This window comes from Saccostrea echinata, unplaced genomic scaffold (assembly GCF_033153115.1).
Source record: "Saccostrea echinata isolate AGI-Se365-2 ecotype Australia unplaced genomic scaffold, CSIRO_AGI_Sech_v1 ptg000015l, whole genome shotgun sequence".
Taxonomy (NCBI): Eukaryota; Metazoa; Mollusca; class Bivalvia; order Ostreida; family Ostreidae; genus Saccostrea; species Saccostrea echinata.
This window is the reverse complement of record NW_026889764.1, coordinates 4,396,264-4,416,683: the sequence shown is the minus strand read 5'-3', so window position 1 is coordinate 4,416,683 and position 20,420 is coordinate 4,396,264. Positions and strand designations below refer to the sequence as shown.

Sequence of the window (20,420 nt, the reverse complement as noted above, 5' to 3'; positions counted from 1 at the left end):
CACATTATCCAAATAAAAGATTAAAAGATAATTTCATTGAAAATGACTGAATGAATGTACATATATTTTATCCCGAAGCTCAACTCTTTGATAATATCTTATGAAGCCTTTTAAGGAGAAACAGTTAGGATTCAATGCAATAATTCGTGACTTTAACATGTAAACAAGGGGAACAGGTTTGCTTTAAGATAACAGAAATTGAATAAAACAGAAATAGCATCAAAATTATCCTTTTGTGCATTGTTGTCATTTCCTTTTCGCAAAGAATGAGATACGGTCTAGAAATAACAATAATGATATTCAGTCAAAAAGTTACCCTTGGATATCAAATCAAAAGGGGGCATATGGCCAGTGATTTTGATTTAAATTTTGTTAGATAACAGACGCTGAGTGCAAGGGAAACATCTACACAGCGACAAGATTTATATCCAGCGCTGCTATTCCAAAGAAACTCATAAAGTCTTAAAAGATTTTTTAGTGGAGAATTCGAAGGGGTCTAAAACTGAATGAAAGATAAAATTGGCAAAATGTGTTTAAATTGACATAAGAGGCTCCACCCCATGCACTCAGTGAAACTCCATATTAGAGCCGCCATCCTCGGCATTTTGCACAAAGCCGCTCAACTGGCATAGATTCAGCATAACTCGTAAACAGCTTGCAGCAGACATGAAGATCGATCAATTAAAGAGAGAAAATATATAGTGAAATTGAGAGAAACTGACTGCTTGAGGGTTTTGTCCAAATGCTGCACTTGCTGCTCTGATATTCTACATGTAGATTTTTCCATTGACAGTAAGTAAAACATGACGATTTTTTCTCAACAAAAATAGGTACAATTACATATCAATTGATATTTTGAGGAAAACAACTTTGCTGCGCATTAGAAAAACATTCAAAATACTATGGTGTAGTACATCTGTCATTTATTAATGAAACAACTTACCGTATAACGGGTTATTTTAGCAACTGGCAAATACAGCGATTTTCTCCTAAAAGTAGACATTTATTATTATCATCATTTTTTTGGGATAGCTATTTATTTTCTTTTGACAATATTTGTGATTTATTCATTACCGACATTTTTTTAGCATTGCCAAGACCATTGCTTATAATGAAAATTAGGTGGTTGCTTAAATTTCCCGCATAAGGGTTACTTACTTCTCTGAATCCAGTAATTACATGCTGATAGTTTATTTCAATGAAAGAACTAATTTATAAGAATATTTATGTAAAAATTAGTAATAGTGTTATATTATTATTACTTATTATGTTAGTATTCTTGCATTATGAAATCTTGATGAAAAATCAGTTAATGAAGAAGTCTTTTAATTTATTGTATGTTTTTTAATTTTTTTTTCCCTTTCTGTCATACAAAACATAGAATGCATCTTGAACACTGTAAAGTTGATATCCCTGTAAGCATTGTATTTTGCACTTATCTATAAATACAGATATATAAATATCTACACAGTTAAAAAAAATGGCATTTTTTTCTCTATATTTTTTAAATGATCTAATCATTTTAGACAGGACTGGGTATTGAAGATCACATCTTAACCATGCTCGGGGTTTCCTTTCATCGACGATGTGCGGCATGTTTTGTATTTTTACTTATTTACTGTGCTTCACATAAAGTGACGACAACTGACCCTGCCTTTCAAAACTCGGACACTGCTACAGCCTTCACAAAAGCAAACAAAGAATTTATGTTAAATCTCTTAAAGCAGTTACCATCGGAATCCAACATCTTCTACTCGCCTTTTAGTATTTCTACGGCCCTTGCAATGGTTCATTTGGGAGCAGGAGGAGAAACACTAAAAGAAATGAATCAAGCTCTTCATTTTGGTAAACTCGATAGAGACATTTACTCCGCATTCGGCAGGTATCTAGAGTTTCATTCGAAGGCTACTGGAAACAACACACTTAATACAGCAAATAGAATCTACCAAAGCACGAGGTATACAGCAGAAGAATCATTTCTACAAAGCTCTGCCAAATATTTCAGTGCAACAGTAGAATCAGTGGATTTTTCCCAGTCTGAAGCGTCAAGTAAGAAAATCAATTCCTGGGTCAGTCAGAAAACAGAAAACAAAATCCAAAATCTTATTCCAGCCGATGCATTAAGCAGCCAAACGTTAATGGTTCTTGTAAATGCTATCTACTTCAAAGGAATTTGGAACAGTAAATTTGAAGCTAAGGACACGAAGAAAATGGAATTCAGGAATGGCAAAGCAAAATTTATAACGGACATGATGTACCAGATAGACCGTTTTAAATTTTGTCATGTTTCAGACTTGAGGCTTGACATCCTTGAGCTTCCCTACGAGGGTAAAACAATAAGTATGGTAATTCTTCTCCCTGTTGCTGTGGATGGTTTAGAGGCTGTGGAAAGGAGTTTGACCGAGACTACCCTTAGAAACGCAATGAGCACCCTAAAAGGACAACAAGTTGAAGTGTACCTTCCAAAATTCAAAATGGAGTCTTCCTTTCAGTTGAAGTGCTATTTATCGGCATTGGGTATGCCATCAGCATTTGACCCAAGCAGAGCTAGTTTTTCAGGCATATACAAAGATCAAGATGTATTCATGAGCGAGGTTTTCCATAAAGCCTTTGTCGATCTCAATGAAGAAGGTACCGAAGCTGCCGCAGCCACGGGAGTCGTTATTTCTAGACAATTATCTCCAGAGTTTCGAGCAGATCATCCGTTCCTCTTTTTCATTCGTGATACTGTAAATGACGTCATACTATTTGCCGGAAGATTTAATAATCCTGTCAGTGTTCAAGGGATTCGCGATTCAAATAGTTCTTGCGATTTAGGCAAAATGTCTAAAGAGTTTAAATCTGTTCAAGGGATTCGTAATTCAAATATTGCTTGCGATTTAGGCAAAATGTCAAAAGAGTCTAAATCCATATTCGTACTGTTTGTATATGTTTTAAAGCATATGCTCATAACATCTGAATGAAATTTATTCAAATATTCGTGATCTGTTGTTTTCCTGAATGATAAAGAGGACGCTGACGCAGTATAGGCAGCCTCCAAATGTATCATGATTACATTCCTTATCATCCAGGTCGTGCCTTTGTTTAGTTGTTTTGAAAATGAAACTGTTGAGCTTTAATATATCTACATGTACATATCCCAGAAGATTTCCTGTGATGAACTACAACTGATATTTTTTTTACATATGTTGCTAACATATGTATGTATATCTTTTCTCCAACGATTTTTTTTATGGTCAATAAAATTTTATAAGGTGATTTTATGGAAATTGAATTTTGATTGGATTTTATACAACAGCGTACTTAAAAAATATAATTAACAACAAAAACTTTAAAAAATGGATCTAAAAATCTAAATAGCACACATTAAATTTATTTACATGAAATATTGAGATAACGAATAGTAATTAAGCTCAAAAGTCTATTGAATTGAAACAAATAGCAAGCAGAGCAAACACGGACTTTTTAAGACATCAAAAGTGGGATCAGGTGCCATGGAGGAGTAATCATTCCCTGTCGACCGGTCACACCCCTCGTGTGCTCCTTGTCATGATCGAGCAAACAGAAAAATCCGTTGATAATTCAGGGTGTAAATAATGGCCTAGATATTAAAATTCCAAGACGTCAGTCAGCATTCGACTTAATCATAGATTGTAAACACTTTCTTCGGTATGTTATACACTGTCAGGATATAAAGGTTTCAACATGCTAACCCCCCCCCCCCCAACAAAAAAAAAAAAAAAAAAAAAAAAAACATACAAACAAACAAAAAATCGAACAAACAATATATATATATATATATATATATATATATATATATATATATATATATATATATATATATATATATATATATATATATATATATATATATATATATATATATATATATATTAGGGATGTCAACGAGTACCCGGTTAACCTGGTACTCGATCGAACGTCCGAGTATCGAATACTAAAAATGGTACTCGGTTACTCGGAAGTGTATTTTTTCTTATTTCGAAGTACATTTTTTTTTATAAAAAATTGTCCAAAAAAGAAAAACAACTTAAAACTGCAAACGGTTATTAGCGTGTCGTCATTTATACCTGTAAAAACCCGTTATCGCCTGTGGCTGTGTATATACAGTAATTAGTGACCAATCACCTGGTACACAGCTGTTCTCACATTTTGTGGTCCTTAATTTTTGGATGGCTTCAATGATTGCTTACAGTGAACATCGATTCGATTAAGTATGGTTTATAATCTTCAAATCATTTTTAAATTATTCAGTTAATATATGGCAGCGAAATCGGACATACATAGAAATGCCGCTACCCACTTCAAAAGTGAAGATATATTTAGAAATAACTTAAGATTCAAAATAATGTTGAAAGTCAGTTTGTATAGTAAGTTTATACGCGGGAAACAACCAACTTAGACTAGCGATCCCAACAACGTCCGTTCCTTCCCTTTCGCTAGTCTAATCATCACAAACCTGTGTAACAGATTGTTCCCCTTTTGTCTGTTTGTGTTGATGAAATAGATTCTAAACAAGATTGTAAACCATTTGCAATTTTTGATGTATTAATTGTGTCTTTTGTTATTTGATAAAAAAAATTTAGTACCAAAAAATCAATTCCATTGGACTCGATGTTTATATACATTAATTTCATAAACGTGATAAAAACGGCTTCGGGGTTTAACAGATCTTAACGTGGCCCAAGGAAATTAACACACTTGTATTTACATTTTTACATGTACCGAGTACCCGGGTACTCGATCGGAAAAACGTCCGAGTAACCGATTATCAAAACTTGACCGATTTGACATCCCTAATATATATATATATATATATATATATATATATATATAAATATATATATATATATATATATATATATATATATATATATATATATATATATATATATATATATATATATATATATATATATATATGTATATATATATATATATATATATATATATATATATATATATATATATATATATATATATATATATATAACCCTTCGTTACTTAGATATGTACTTTTTTCTGCATTGATTGCAATAGTTATAATCTGTATAACACAACAAAGAAACACGTTGAATTAGTAAGGTATTCCGATCCTCAGGTTCTGAAAAATCAGCTTTTAAGTAATTGAAAAAGCTCACAAAAATGTCTCTTATTTCACAGAGTAACGTGAATTTACCCATGGTATTTCTTCAAAGTTCATCATTATAGTTTATCATATTATATAGGGAAAATTATCAAATCTCAAATATATTTCTGTTTACGCAAATAAAAACACCAGCTATGCCTTTTCTAGTTGAAAATTGATCAGCAAATATATTCTAGGATAAAAAATTATAGGTATCAGGCATTTGAAGAAAATTTGATCTTTTTTATGCTGATACAGTATTTTAGTACTCTGTTATGTAGTACATAGTGTAATGTGCTTGGGTTATCATTGCTAGACATCACGAATCACGTCTTATTTCATATCATGCTAATAAGCATTGATATCTAATGCTAGATTAAAGGAAATTCGATTTCTCTAAAATGATTTTTTTTTCTTTTATGTGGTACAAATGTCAGTTTCTAAGACTTCAAAGAATCTTGAATCATATTGAGATGCAAAAATGAAAATTGCTACTCGAAAAGATCTTAATGCCAAGCCTCATTTTGAGACTTTTTAGATAAAATATTAAATTTAAGAGTTATCCTCCCTGGCTGAGGATCGGATATCCTTAATATTTGTGAAATAAGAAGATAGCAAACGAATCATCCTTATAAATCTAAATACGTAATACAAATTGAGAGCAGTGCAATGACAGACCCCAGAAAAATTAAGATATTGGATCAGGTGCCATGGAGGAAAAAGTATCCTCTGTCGACAGGTCACACCCTCCTTAAGCCTTTTTTTCATAATTAGGTAAAACCGTATTCGATTAAGTAAAAATTGGCTTAAACATTTATATTTAAAACATCAGTCAACATTCAGCTTATCGACAAGTTGTATTTGCTAATAGGTCATTGTATCGACCATTGAATATGTTTACAAAATGTTGACTTTAAACGAGATATTTGATACCCTTGTAATATTGACTTACTTGTCAATAGCCTGTATAGTCATAGAAATTGATCATTTGATATTCCTGTGAAACAGGGATTTGTTCAAAAACTTCTACATGCGAAGAAAAAACTGTTGCTGTGGCCTTCAACTCGACATTTAGATATATCGAAGAGGTTTTAGAAATTTACAATAGTTCCTTTCTTTCATATGACGACCCCATATATCCTAGTGAACTCCAAAGTAAAGACATTACAGAGGCTGTCACATATGTTTCATGTTTGTATATTTTAATGACTATGGCCGATTACGTCCAACTAACAACTAAACTGTATGACAAAGAGATGACTCCAGTTCTTCCATTGTCAACGTTCATTATTGATGTAGTAATATTCCAACATCACCTGAATATGTTGTTTATGTCCCCCAACTGATTAGATACGCAAGAGCATGCTCTGAGTGTGATTTATTTCTACACCTAGACAATTCAAACTATTGACAAAGAAGTTCTTGTTGCAATGATTTCAACAATTCCGTTTAAAATCAGCATTTTGAAAACTCTACGGCCGATATATTGACCTTGTTTGTAAATACAAGCAAAGTAAACAAGTTAAATTTTGTATAATCATAAGAAATGAAAATTTTGGAGTTCCTTCTTTTTTTTTTATTGAAGAAGCATTTGTCTGTGTCTGTGTCAAAAAGTCTTCACTTAATTAACTGGTCTTTGATTTTTCATGAAAATGAAAGTGTTGAAATGTCATATGTTTTTGTGCTATTTATTTTAGCAAACTTCTGTGATTCCTAATCTTCTAAAAGTCCTTTGGAGTTTTTTAGTATCCACTTTGGGTAATAAAACTTTTCGAGAATATATTGTTTCACAGTGCTGCTGCAGTTTCTCCTTCACTGCAGTTAATATTTTGAATTGAGGTTAAAGAAAGAGGCTTGGTAAAATAGTTACTAGATCCATCTTTTGAGTATTTTCAGATTCATAAAATACAAAAGCGCTTACTTTTAATGTACACGTATATCTTTCATTAAAATATTCAATCAAGTGGTTGATAGTGCATATAATTTTACATGTAAATTATCGATAACTACATTACAAAGACGGAAGAGCAATGAAAGAGATGTATTTAAAACTTTCTAGAATTACGACCTCGTACATGTAATTTTTTAACTATCCATCTAATTATTATCAAGATATTTTAAAACAAATATAATAGTAGTGTGACAGGTCGCTTGTGATCGGGAGGACAGGGTTCGATTCTTGTTCGCCGCGCAGCGTCCATGCTAAAAAGTAAACATAGGCAATGACTGTTCCTTCGCCCAGCGCCCGGCATGAGAAGTGAAAGTCATGGGTCTTTTGGATAAGACCTTAAAACCGAGGTTTCGTGTCAATGTTGGCGCTGGCACGATAAAGAACCCTCATGCTCAATGGCCCTGAGTGCCGAGTGTAGATCTAAATTTAAAGCCCTTCATCGTCATATGGTGACGTCTCTATCTGAGTGAAAAATTCGCGAATGGGGCTTTAAAGAACATACAATCAATCAATTAATAATAGCAATATGGTTTTCATAAAGAAATGAATCAGAAAATTTTCAAGGATGCAATTATCTCTTAAAGAAAAATAAAATCAAAGCTTCAAAATCAAATAAGTCAAAGTTTACCTTGTAGCAAGGTTTGTCATAAAAGTCAACACAGAAGCTGCCACACCCATTTCATGTTTTGATGTTTAACTGACTATATACGATAAAGGCCAAGGTGAGCCTTATGCCCAATAAGATTCTTTTTTTGCATAGCAACAAGGCCGAGTAGATGTGCGCCAAAATCTTTCGTATTTCTCTCCAAACTGACACTTTCCAGTTTGATTCTAGTTATCGTTTGCATAGAAAAGTTTATTCTTGTTTATGAATTTACATAAATCAAATTAATTGCATCATTTTTCGTAATTTCTTGTTTCTGGAATGACAAGGAAGACGCTGACGAGTAAAGACAAGCTCAAAATGTAATGAAACTGCATGTTGGGCTTTGATATATCTATGCCAGAAGATTAATTTCTTGTGATGAACAACTATACATACTTACATTTGTTCCTAACACATATATGTAAATATCTTCTCCACACAAGTTTTGTTTAGTCAATAAAATTTTATAAGAAGATTTTTTTAAATTTAATTTTTGACAGATTTTTTATACAATAAATTACCTAAACAATAGAATTGATAACACAAACTATTAAAAAATGGATTTAAAAAACGAAAAGCACACTTTATGAAACCCGAAAACCTGATATTTATTTTATTTACTTACAGGAAATATTGAGATAACGAGTTTTTAAAGCTCAGAGGCCCATTTAAATAACACAAATCCGAAGCAGAGGAAACACAAACTTTGAAAGACATCAGAAATTGGATCAGGTGCCATGGAGGAGTAAACATCCCCAGCACTCGACCGGTCACACCCGTCGTTTGCTCCTAGTCATGATCGAGCAAACGGAAAAATCCGTTGATCATGACAGTCCATTGTGTAAATAATGGCCCATTAATTAATATGCAAAACGTCAGTCAGCATTCGACTTAAGCATACATTGTAAACTCTTTCTTTGGTATGTTATACAGGATATAAAGGTTTCAACGACCGCCCCCACCAACTAAAAAAAAACAACAACAACAACAAACAAACAAGCAAACGAAATAATATGTATTCCTTTGTTAATGAGTTCTGTATTTTTTCTGCATTAATTGCAACAGTTATAGTCTGTATAACACAACAAAAACTCTGTACTATTAATATTTATGAAATAGGAAGATAACTTACGATAATCATCATAAAGAGTCCAAATAAGCAATACAAATTGAGAGCAGTGCAATAACGGACCCCTGAAAAATTCGAAGATTGGATCAGGTGCCAAGGAGAAGTGAGTATCCTCTGTCGATTGGTCACACCCTCCGTAAACCCCTTTTCTTCATAAAGTAAACGGATAAATCCGTAGTCGGTTCAGAAAATATTGGCTTAAAAATTTGTATTTAAAACATCAGTCAACATTCGTCTTAACGACAAGTTCTATTTGCTAACAGTTATTTGTATCGACTATAGAATTTGTTATCGAAATGTTGACTTTAAAGGAGAAAGTTGATCCCTTTGTAACATCGACTTACTTGTCAATAGCCTGTATTGGTTTAGAAATTGATGGTTTTGATATTCCTATGAAACAGAATTTATTCAAAAACTTTTGTATGAGAAAAAAAAAATTGCTGTGGCCTTCAACTCGTCATTTAGATATATCAATTAACAACAGTTACTTTCTTTCATATGACGACTCCATGTATCCCAGTGAACTCCAGATTAAAGACATTTGCCACATCTGTTACAAGTTTGGATGTTTTACTGACTATAGACATTAAAGACCAACCTACAACTAAACTGTATGACAAAGAGATGATTTCAGTTTTTCCATTGCCAACGTTCCTTATTTATGTAGTAATATTCCAAAATCACCTGCATATGGTGTTTTTGTCTCCCAACTGATAAGATACGCAAGAGCATACTCTGGGTATGATTCATTTTTACACCGAGACAATGGAAGCTAGTATAAAGTTGGTGAACACACTTTTTGGAAATTTTTTCCAGGTAATTTAATTTTATTGATAGTATGATAATTTCCGCAATTATTTTTATGATCACTAATTTAATTAATATCCGAGAGTATTGTGCATACATAATATCTCTAAAACTGCTAATGTAGCTAAGTGGAAGGGCGTTTGCTTCGTGATTGGGAGGCCTAGATTCGATTCTCGTTGGCCGCGTCGCATCATAATTAAGACGTTAACATAGATAGTGATAGTTCCGTTGCCCAGCATGAGAAGTGAAAGTCACGGATCTTCGGATGAGATTTAAAAACCAAGGTTCTGTTTCACCGTAAGCGTTGCCACGATAAAGAACCTTGTGACGGTACACATTGTCGTTTCGTATATATGTCGCCGGCGACAATGTGTACCTACCCTCACTGCACATATTGCCGTCCATCGGTACATACTGTTGCAGGGTACTTCATTATTCATGTACATATTTTCGCTTGCGAACAGTATTTGCCTACACTCACTGTCCAATGCACATATTGCCACTCCACTGTCAGAGTTACAGTTATATGGATGATGAATATGATGATGATGCTGCTGATGACATCGTAAATTACTGTAGATTCCTAAATATACGCGAGGAATTAATTATCGTCTAATTTTGCGGGAAGCATCACTCGTGAAATAAAATTACTCGCTTTTATTTTTATGGTACTAAAATCAATGTAAAATCAACTGTCCACTAGCGAACTATTGTTCTCGCGATTTGACGATAAAGAGCCATTTCGCGATAATAAGTACTTGCGAAAAATAAGGAATCTACAGTATAGGTTCAAAGAACAAGGTACGGTTTCAATACAAATTTTGCCCTGTGTTTTTCTTAAAAGTGAAAGTAATGTAAAAAATTAAAACTCATGATTTCTGAATCATTGAAATTACGCGCAGAAAGAACATACAAATCATTTTTCTCACATGACCTTCTAAATGTTAATTGTGACATCATAAACTTGTGCATTTTCCCGTATTTTCTTGAAAAGTTGCAGAAGACACCAATTTTCAATGGAATTTTCTCTCAGATGATATTGTCCACAGACATCTCCCACAAAGATTTTGAGATATGTGATTTTTCAAAGAATTTTACACAACATATCCGAAAATAAACTTTTGAAATGTCCCTCTTTTTTGTCTAAGAGGAGTAAGTAACCCCCGTGAACCGCCGCGTCTTTCTAAGTTTTTATGAAAATTTTGATAGATACACCCATTTGAAATAACATTGACGAGGAGTATTCGAAAAGTTCTGAGAACTTTTGTTATTTTATTCATTTAAATTTATTACAATGATATTTTCTTTTATAAATCTTGATTACGTCGGGAACTTTTAAACCTATGGACGGATTTCCGCCTCTTGTTAATTTTCAAAAATTGTGAGCATGCGCATATAAACGCATTTAATGTTGTATGGGCATTTCAATTCATATTATTCTCTTGCGCTTTGAAAAGGTTTGATTAAAAGTGTGAAGCCCTCAGAAAGAAGGATAACGAATTGATCTTTTTTTTTTTATATTCTTGTATGTACATCTAATGTTTAGTGGAACAATAACAAACTTCTAAGAAATGAGATTATTCCTTTATAGCTTTTAGAGGATAAAATAACGACACATAAATCACACAATTTTCTCACTTTCTGAATAACAAATAATGAATGATCAAATAAAACGTGAAAAAATTCCCCAGCAGCTCAATATTGTTTTGGTATGAAGTATAAATAGTCCCCTGCAAATTCTCTCTCTCTCTCTCTCTCTCTCTCTCTCTCTCTCTCTCCGATTAAATATTATATGCCTTTTGTCATATACCATCAACGTTAAAAGATAAACTTCCCAAATGTAATACTTGATTTTGTTAGAGTTCACTTAAGCAAAAAGAAAACAAAACAAACAAAAAAAAAAAAAAAAAAAAACAAAACAAAACAAAACAAAACAAAACAAACAAACCCCCCCCCCAGACATAAAGATACGTTTCAGTTAGAATAGACGGCACGTGCCATTGATCATGTGATGTCATTCACTGTTATCATTTAAAGTATCAATCAAGAACACTAATACGATATTAAAAAAATTGAATGACGTTAATTTTTTTTTAAATCAACAAATTAAAAAAAAAAACGAAATGAGTGTACACGCCTCTTATATATGAAAAGCAAATTCACAGGATATGCTCTAAATGCTTTTAAGCTCACCTGAGCTGAGAGCTAAAATAAAATTTTTCTTATATTCTTTCCGGCGTCCGTCTTTCCGTCCGTCTGTAAATTTTTAACATTTTTTTTTTACTTCTTCACAGAACCACTTGGCCTTCAACAAACTTGCCATAAATTATCCTTAGGATAGATTTAAACTTGTTCTAATATGTTAATAAATAGAAACGCCTTCTTAAAGGGGATATAATTAGGTAAAGTGAAAATTTGAGGAAGTCTTTTGAAAATCTTATCAAAAACTTTTGGGGGCAAAAAAATTAAAACTCAAGTGAAAGCTTTCTAACATGATGAGAATTCTATCCTTCTTTTCAAATCATGGCCCGGGGTTGGGTTGATGACAGTAGGGATCAAAGTTTACATGGAAATAGATGGGTAATAACCTTTAAAAATCTGAAGAACATCAGTACAGTGATAATCTAATTAGCATACAAGTTCACGTACGTGTATCTTCAAGTAGTATAAATCACATTTGTTCATATCATGATCCCCTGTTGAACTCATTTGTAAGGATCAAATTTTTTACATACGAATATACATATAGGAAAAATCTTTAAAAATTCTTTTCTTAAGAACCACTGGACCCTGATTAGTGGTATTATTATATGCAAGCATTCAAAGATACTGTAGATTCAAATTTATTCATATTATGGTTCCCATGGTTAGGATGGGGCCCCAATAGGCTGCAGAGGGGGGCTACACGAAAGGAAATTTTTTATAAAAAGTTCATCATAAAACAGTGTCGCCCGCGTGGCGCAGTGGTAGAGCTTCTGCTCTAAAATTGCGGAGTAAGGAGTTGATCCTTACGCCGCGAGTTCGAAGACCGGTCCTTTGGTCGAGCTGAGAACCGAGTATAGGTAAAAATTTGAAGCTCTCCACCGGCAAGTGGTGGCCTCTCCATATGAGTGAAAAATTCTTGAGAGGAACGTTAAACAACAAACAAACAAACAAAACAAACATAAAAACAGTAAGAGTATGTTCATTGATTAGATATATTATTAGCCTCAAGCAGTTGGTATTCAAGTTTGTTCAAATTATGGACCATAGGGGTAGATTGACTGACAATTTGGGGATCAAAGCTTAAAATGGAAATATAAAGAAAATTAACGATAGATTCTTAATTGTATTAAATTCGCATTTGCATTTAATTATTTTTTAAGTAATGGATCCCAGCGTTGTGGGATGGCCAAATTCAAGGAACAAATTTAACCTTATGCATGTTCATGAAAAGTCTTGTTCTCCAAAAAAGTAGGGGCATAATGATATTGTAGCATTCCAATGATGTTTGAATTCAAGTTTAGTTTTGTCATGATCCCTTTGAGCGAAGGTGGGTCACAATAATCGGTTAACATTTTTCATGGAAAGAGTGATTGATTGATTGATTGTATGTTGTTTTACGTCCCATTCGAGAATTTTTCACCCATATAGAGACGTCACCATATACCGGTAAAGGGCTTCAAATTTTGACCTTTACTCGGCACTTAAGGCCATTGAGCAGTGAGGGATCTTTATCGTGCCAACGCCTGCCGTGACACGGGGCCTCGGTTTTTAAGGTCTCATCTGAAGGACCCGCAACTTTCACTTCAAAGTGCCGAGCGCATGGCGAAGGAACAGTTGCTACCCATTTTTTATCGACTTAGGTCTGTCGCGGCCGAGATTCGAACTCACGACCTCCCGATCACGGAGCGAGCGCTCTACCGACTGAGCTACCGTGAACGGTATGGAAAGAGTGAAGATAACGAACAAGTGATCTATCTCAAATTTCTTTAAAACAATTAGAATCCGTGAACAGGGATAAAACACGAACCCATCAAAACTCTAGAGGTGGGATCAGATGCCAAGGAGGATTAAACATTCTCTCTCGACCCGTCACATCCGCCGTGATCCTTTTGTATTGATCAGGTAGACAGAGTAAACCGTAACAAAATTTAGCATAAAAACAAAGGCCTAACAATATGTATGAACCATATCAGTCAAAATACGACCCAACGATAGGTTTTATTAGCAAATAATGTCATCATAAGGATCATAGAATTTTCGAAATGCTACAATGAACGAGATGGCAAATCCCTGTTACATGAACTTATTTGTCAGTAGCTTGCCTTGGTGTAAAAAATGGGGTATTCTCTTGTGTTTCAAATAAGATTTATAGAAATAAAGACCATGTAAACAGAAAGTCATACACACTTGACGTGTATGTATTTTTAAGGAAACGCACTCTAGCGCAATATTCTTTCTCTGTGTGTGTGCTTGAGTATACATTAAAACTGTATTCAAATTGAAAATTATACCTCCAGTTTTCATGAGATATAATGTTCGCGAAACTAAAAAGGAATAAATTAAGTATCTCTTACTGTAGGGGGACAATATGTGGAGTAAGTATAGGCACATTTTGTACGATATTTTGTACAGTATGTACGTGTATATATTTCTCTGCTGGCGACAGTAAGTGCCGATGGACAGCAATATATTAACTGAAATGGACAGCAATAAATTCACTGAGACACTATGTACGGTCACAGGGGGTCAAATATTTGCAGTTTTAGAAGATAAGGTATACATGCATAATGTTCCTTTCAGCTCGGTGACTTCGCAGGTCGTCTCAAGATAACCATCTTAGTGTTCAAAAAAAGGCATTATTACCTCTATTGAACTCAAAGCAGCCCATTCTGTTGCTTTTTTCACCTTGCAAGATAAACGATTTGGGTTTTTTAATGAAATATCAAGATAACAAACAGTAATCGAGCACAAAACAAAACAGATTTGGAGCAGAGCAAATATGGACCTCTAAAAACATAAGATGTGGGATTAGATGCCATGGAAGAGTAAACAATCCCTGTTTACCGGTCACAATCGCACTGTGCTCCTTGTCATGAAAGGGGAAACGAAAAATCCGTAGACAATTCCGTAAAAAATAATGGCCTAACAATTTGTGTGAAAAAATTTGATTTATTGATAGAGTGTATTTGCTGACAAGGTCTTTGTATCAACCATAGGATTTGACAAATATAAACTTTAAATAAGACTGATGATATTCTTGTTTTATCAACTTATTTGTCAATAGCTTGCCCCAATTTAGAAAATGTTCGTACGTAGAGCATGTTCTCCATATCGAATTAACTAGGAGACATTACTCCACAGGTGATAATGGTACACGTATATTGCTACATAAATAAGTGAAGTTGACGATAGAAAAGTTGAAGTAATCACATTTATCATAAAGTTTTGTTGATAAGTTACCATCACCGTCTTTTTCAAGTAAAATATATCCAAATATGAAGCAGACATCTCAGATTCTGTCGCATGTTTTATTTCGAGTTGAAAGGGATATATCGAATCAACGTAGGAATCAAAATGAATATTGTTTATTGATAAAACGTCGTCGCTATATTTAAATGTTGAATCAAATGCCACAGCAAGAGACTTCTTCTTTTTATATGGAAGATTTTAAATAAATTATGCTCCTTATGAATACAAAAACACGTCTGCTAATAACAAGGTGCAATTAGTACCTATGGGAATTCCGACAGATTGTTGAGAGACTTGGTCTCCAAGAACTGCATAGATATTGTCAATAAGAACCGTTCACGGTAGCTCGGTCGGTAGAGCGCTCGCTCCGTGACCGGGAGATCGTGGGTTCGAATCTCGGCCGCGACAGACCTAAGTCGATAAAAAATGGGTAGCAACCGTTCCTTCGCCATGCGCTCGGAACTTTAAAGTGAAAGTTGCGGGTCCTTCGGATGAGACCTTAAAAAACGAGGCCACGTGCCCCGTGCTTCACTGCTCAATAGCCCTGAGTGTCGAGTACAGTCAAAATTTGAAGCCCTTCACCGGTATACTGTGACTTCTTTATATGAGTCAGAAATTCTCAAATGGGACGTTAAACAACATACAATCAATCAATCAATTGTCAATCAGAAACTCAAGCATTTTTTTTAATATCAACTTTGGAGTACTTGTGTGTACAATCAGAATTTTTTTTTTTTTTTTTTTTTTTTTTTGAAAATAATTGTTCAAATAACCAATGACAAGGTTAGTAAATTTAAGAGTTCCACTTTTATTGAAAAAGCAAATTAATGTCTATGATGTCAAAAACACTGAACTTTTCATGGGAAATGGTTGTATAAAGTGTTGAGGGTCGTGTGTTTTGATATTATTGATTTTTTGTAAAATTTTGTGATTCAATTTTTCTTAAAACTTCCTTGGAGTTTTAATATCCACATCTGATTAACACCATTTTTCGAATATATTGTAGTACAATACTTCTGAAGTTTCTCTTTCACTCTGTTACATGTAATATTTTATTTAGGAGTAAAGAAAGAGGCTTTGTAGAACATTTACTGGAACAATTTGTAGTAATGTTGTTTGCAGGTACCCCTATTATTTTTTTATGGTTTACGGGAGATAACTCTTTGATTTTCCGGAATGTGAAATCGGAAGCATACAGAAAAATATGCTGTTCAAATAAACAACCTGCTGCAATGTGTACACCAGGTCACTTGATCCTCACATCAATGTGTACACCAGGTCACGTGATCCTCACATCAACCTGTGTGAGGTTAGTGTTAGCTTGATGATGCGACCTCTAAATATAGAATGCAACCTGCTGCATTTCTTCTCTGTTCTTTTTAGGTGAGATTTCATGCTTGTTCATTTAGGTGTGTAGGGTTTCTTTTGCCTTTTGTGTAAGGCGATTGTCGTCATTTGTTTACATTTTTATTTTGTATGCAAAACAGCTTTTAAATTGTATATTTTACATTTTTAGTGAAGCGCAGTCTAGTCACAGGTTGGGATTTTCCGCCATAGTGGGAATATGTAAAACTATCGATTATGATTAATGATTTGACATAATATTATGCTATCTATTTTCTTGTAATGTGTATGTAAAGAAATGAATTAGTTTTTTTTTAATTTTATTATTTCAACTACCAGTATTAGTTTTGACAATGCATAGCTTATTATTCGGAATACCAAGGTTCTGACCATTGTTGGTTTTAGCATTAGTGTGCGCTTTTTGGTTTCCGGTTTGCATTACCATCTTAGGAACATGTTGCCGTTAGTTATTTACAAGGTTAGCTTTTAAAAAAAGCTGACAGTCAGCCACTGGAATACAGAAAATTTCTTTCTTGTTTTGTGATGGTATATGATTTGTTTTATCCATCATGTTGTGTTCATTAAAAGTCATTGTCGTCCAAGTTAAAATTTGCCCAGTCGTTTTCTTATTTGTAACATAATACTGTACATTTAAATAATAAAGCATAGAATAAATTTTAGTTAGACTACATCGTGATCTTTATGATGACCCCCAATTAATTTCTCTTGGGCGTGGACATCAGATACAGGCCCGTAGGAAGCAATTTCAGTTGGGGGGGGGGGGGGCACAGCCATACATTTTCAGTTGGAGGGGCACTATTAACTACCAAAAATTCCTTGACAAGCATAAAAAGAAAAATAGATAAATAAAAAATAAAATAAATAAATAAATAAATAAAGAAATAAAAAGGTCATCAGACGTTTTTATTGAGAGGGCACAAGCATATAGTAGCTATGTTTTCTATAGTAGTATGTATATCGGAAAAATTATAAGGGGAGCACCCCCCCCCCCCCCCCGGTTCCTACGGCCATGAGATAAAGTTCGTCTCAGAAATGAACAAAGCCACTATAATGATCCCAATCATTGAACGTTGAAGAATGTATACATTTTCAATTTTACTGTTAAATTCTATAAATGATATATTGTGTGAATTCCGACCCGTACATGTCTTATGCAAGGTATTGATCGAGGGAGTCTTGCATCAATCATTCAGAGGAATACACACAAATCCGTGAACTTGCAACGGCGATTGAGGGAATATATATATCCAGTGTTAAATGTGCTCTGCATATAAACTTCTCATCTTCTATAAGAAGCACTGAAATATTTTCATAGTATCATATTTCCCACTTAGAACAATCTCTTCTTTAATTTTTCGCCGAGAACGACGAAGAACAATGCAGTTTATAAATAGATCGAGGTCGCGTCTTTGTTTAGAGGGTGTTTGTGAAGAATCACGCCCTTTGGTTGGAGCAGATAGCACGAGTTTCCTTAGAACAAGTGTTGTACATCTTTTTCCCAGAATTCCAAATTACGCAAGCGCAGTTGCAGTTTCATCCCACCGTAACTAGTCAGCCCGTGGACTGACTAATAAGACGACAAGTTGTTGTCCTTTAAAAAAGGACTGCAATACGTGGACCATATGCATGTGTTTTACACGAAATTCAAAGAAAATTTCTAGATTTAGTGATTTTACAAAGGTGTAATTAAATTTAATTATTTTTTACATGTATCTTGTAATTTTCATCGCTATTCAAATTTGCTTAATTAGGCTGTAAAGATAAAAAAAAAACCATGACCTTGAAATTATGTGAATATGAAATGTTCAATCTAATTAAAATTAGATGTTCCGAATCCGCTACCGCTTCTCAAAAGAAGCAGTAGCGGATTCGGAACATTTGATTTTAATTAGATTGTGAAATGTTGATCTAGGTATCTATCACAATTGTAAACACTGGTAAAGTAGCCTTTAAAATCAACAACAGAATTAAAAGAGGCCTAAGCGTGCAGGTGTCGTAATGGTTGAATTGTAACTCCGTTGGCGGATCCGGGAAAAGGGGGGGGGGTCGGATGTTGTAACCCCATTTATTTTTGCAGAAAGAGGAGGAGAGAGAGTGTGTTTTTTTCTGTAATATAGATATTTTTACGTCTAGTATTTTCAATAAAATATTAAGTACTTCAATTTCTGCCCTTTCTACTCTCTAGATAGAGTTTTGCTTATTGCTTTTCTCCTTGTACTTTCACAACCCCGGCCCCGGGCCTCGACCACCCACACGTAACATGAAAGATCTCACTTCGATATCATCGGAAGATTCCGGCGAACGTACATAGCTATTTTTTGGACCATCCTCTGAAGTAACTAACTTTAAAAAGTATGCATAAAAGGTCATGAAAGGGAGTATGCATAAGAGAATATTTTTCTCCTTATGTCATGGGGATATTTTAATCAATAAAGAGAAAGGTTGTTGGGGAGGGGGGAACACTTTTTCTTAAAAAATAATCTTTTGTTATAATTTGAATATATGTTTTGATTTGCAGTGGAGGCTCCCCCGCACTTTTTGTTGCGGGAAGGTTCAAAATACGGACAATCAGACATTTAAAAGAAATCAAAATGTACCGAAAAGTTTAGACGAAGCTCCCTCCCCCCGAAATAGGATTTTACGGTGTTGTTATTTTAATTTATTTATTTTTTGTTGCTTGTCAACTCTTTTTGGAGGTTGTCCCCTTTGAAAACTGTTGCTACGGACTTGAATATAAGTGCCTGCAGTGTGACCTAGAACCCCCCCCCCTTTTCAAAAACTGCTGAATCCGACCCTGTACTGAAGCACTAGAGGGTCTCGGCACTAGAGGGTCTCGAGTTATTTAAAACAATGCTAGGTTTTCGATTAACTCGATCAATTTAAAAACACAAAAAAAAAAATATTTTGTGTGTGTGTGTGTGTTTTCTCCGTTTCTTTTAAATAATGGAATGGTTAATGTACAACACCTGCAATCGTAACTTCTCGGCAAAACAACGTGTTTTTCCGAGTTCGCCAGAAGGTCTGAGAAGATGCGATTGACAATCTCATCGCACTTGTGTAGACCTGGGCTATTTGGTCTTGCAAGCACAGGTGTGTGCACTGTTTGTTGGTGACGCTTAGACCGGTGACAGTTTTTGCTACGGACATGAAGAACTATACACCAGTTTCATAACGTGCATTTTTTTTTCTAGTGAAAATTGGAGTAAATTGAAAGTCGAATATCTTGGATATGGGGTAAACCATATCTATTCTTGTTACAACGACCGTCAATGCATCCATGGACGAGTTCATTGGTTATTACATTTTCTACAATGAACTGCCTACTTTGAGTGATTGTACTTTCATAGCAAAGTTGTTAAATTTTCTTCCCGATTGGCCTACACTTTCGTCATTTTAAAAAATCGAGCTATTTCGATACATGTAAGGGACTTAACATCTACACTAGATTTATACGGAAGATAGCCTATGGAAAGATAGATGGTACACAGGTAGCACAGATGTGTCGTGCGCAGATCTTTTTTATGTTTCTCCCTCTGCCCTACATGGAAAAACCTCTATCAAGCTATATTTGGATTGCTGTCAATCAAATTATTTTGCGAACCTTGATGCACAAAACTAATGCCGGTAAATCTTTTAAAACCTAGTAGTTGAATTAAGTTTTTAATTCAACATGTTCAAGCTGTTAAGCTATCTATATAAGTTTTTCCTACTTATTTAAAATGCTTGTACCATAGAATTTGGTTTGTATATAAGGATATATGTATTAAAGAGAAATTCAGATATTGGTTACGCCAAAGAATAAATAAATACGATGTGCAGATTTTAGAGCGAGGTTTGCCATTGGCATATTCTAATTCGAAGAGGGCGATTTGTTCTAAGGGCAAGTTGACTTAGAGGCGAACTCTCTAGCATTCTCGCGCAT

General features: G+C 34.2%; 2 protein-coding genes across 2 annotated transcripts in view; one reads left to right on the top strand and one right to left on the bottom strand.

Annotated features, from left to right (window-relative positions):
- Window positions 1–20,420, bottom strand: part of LOC133187428 (cytosolic 10-formyltetrahydrofolate dehydrogenase-like) — a 393,706-nt gene that overhangs the window by 125,663 nt on the left and 247,623 nt on the right. The window lies entirely within an intron of this gene.
- On the top strand, window positions 1,527–3,220 carry LOC133187422 (serpin B8-like). Its single transcript, XM_061322787.1, has one exon. The coding sequence runs from the start codon at window positions 1,560–1,562 to the stop codon at window positions 2,961–2,963; it is 1,404 nt and encodes a 467-aa protein (XP_061178771.1). The 5' UTR covers window positions 1,527–1,559; the 3' UTR covers window positions 2,964–3,220.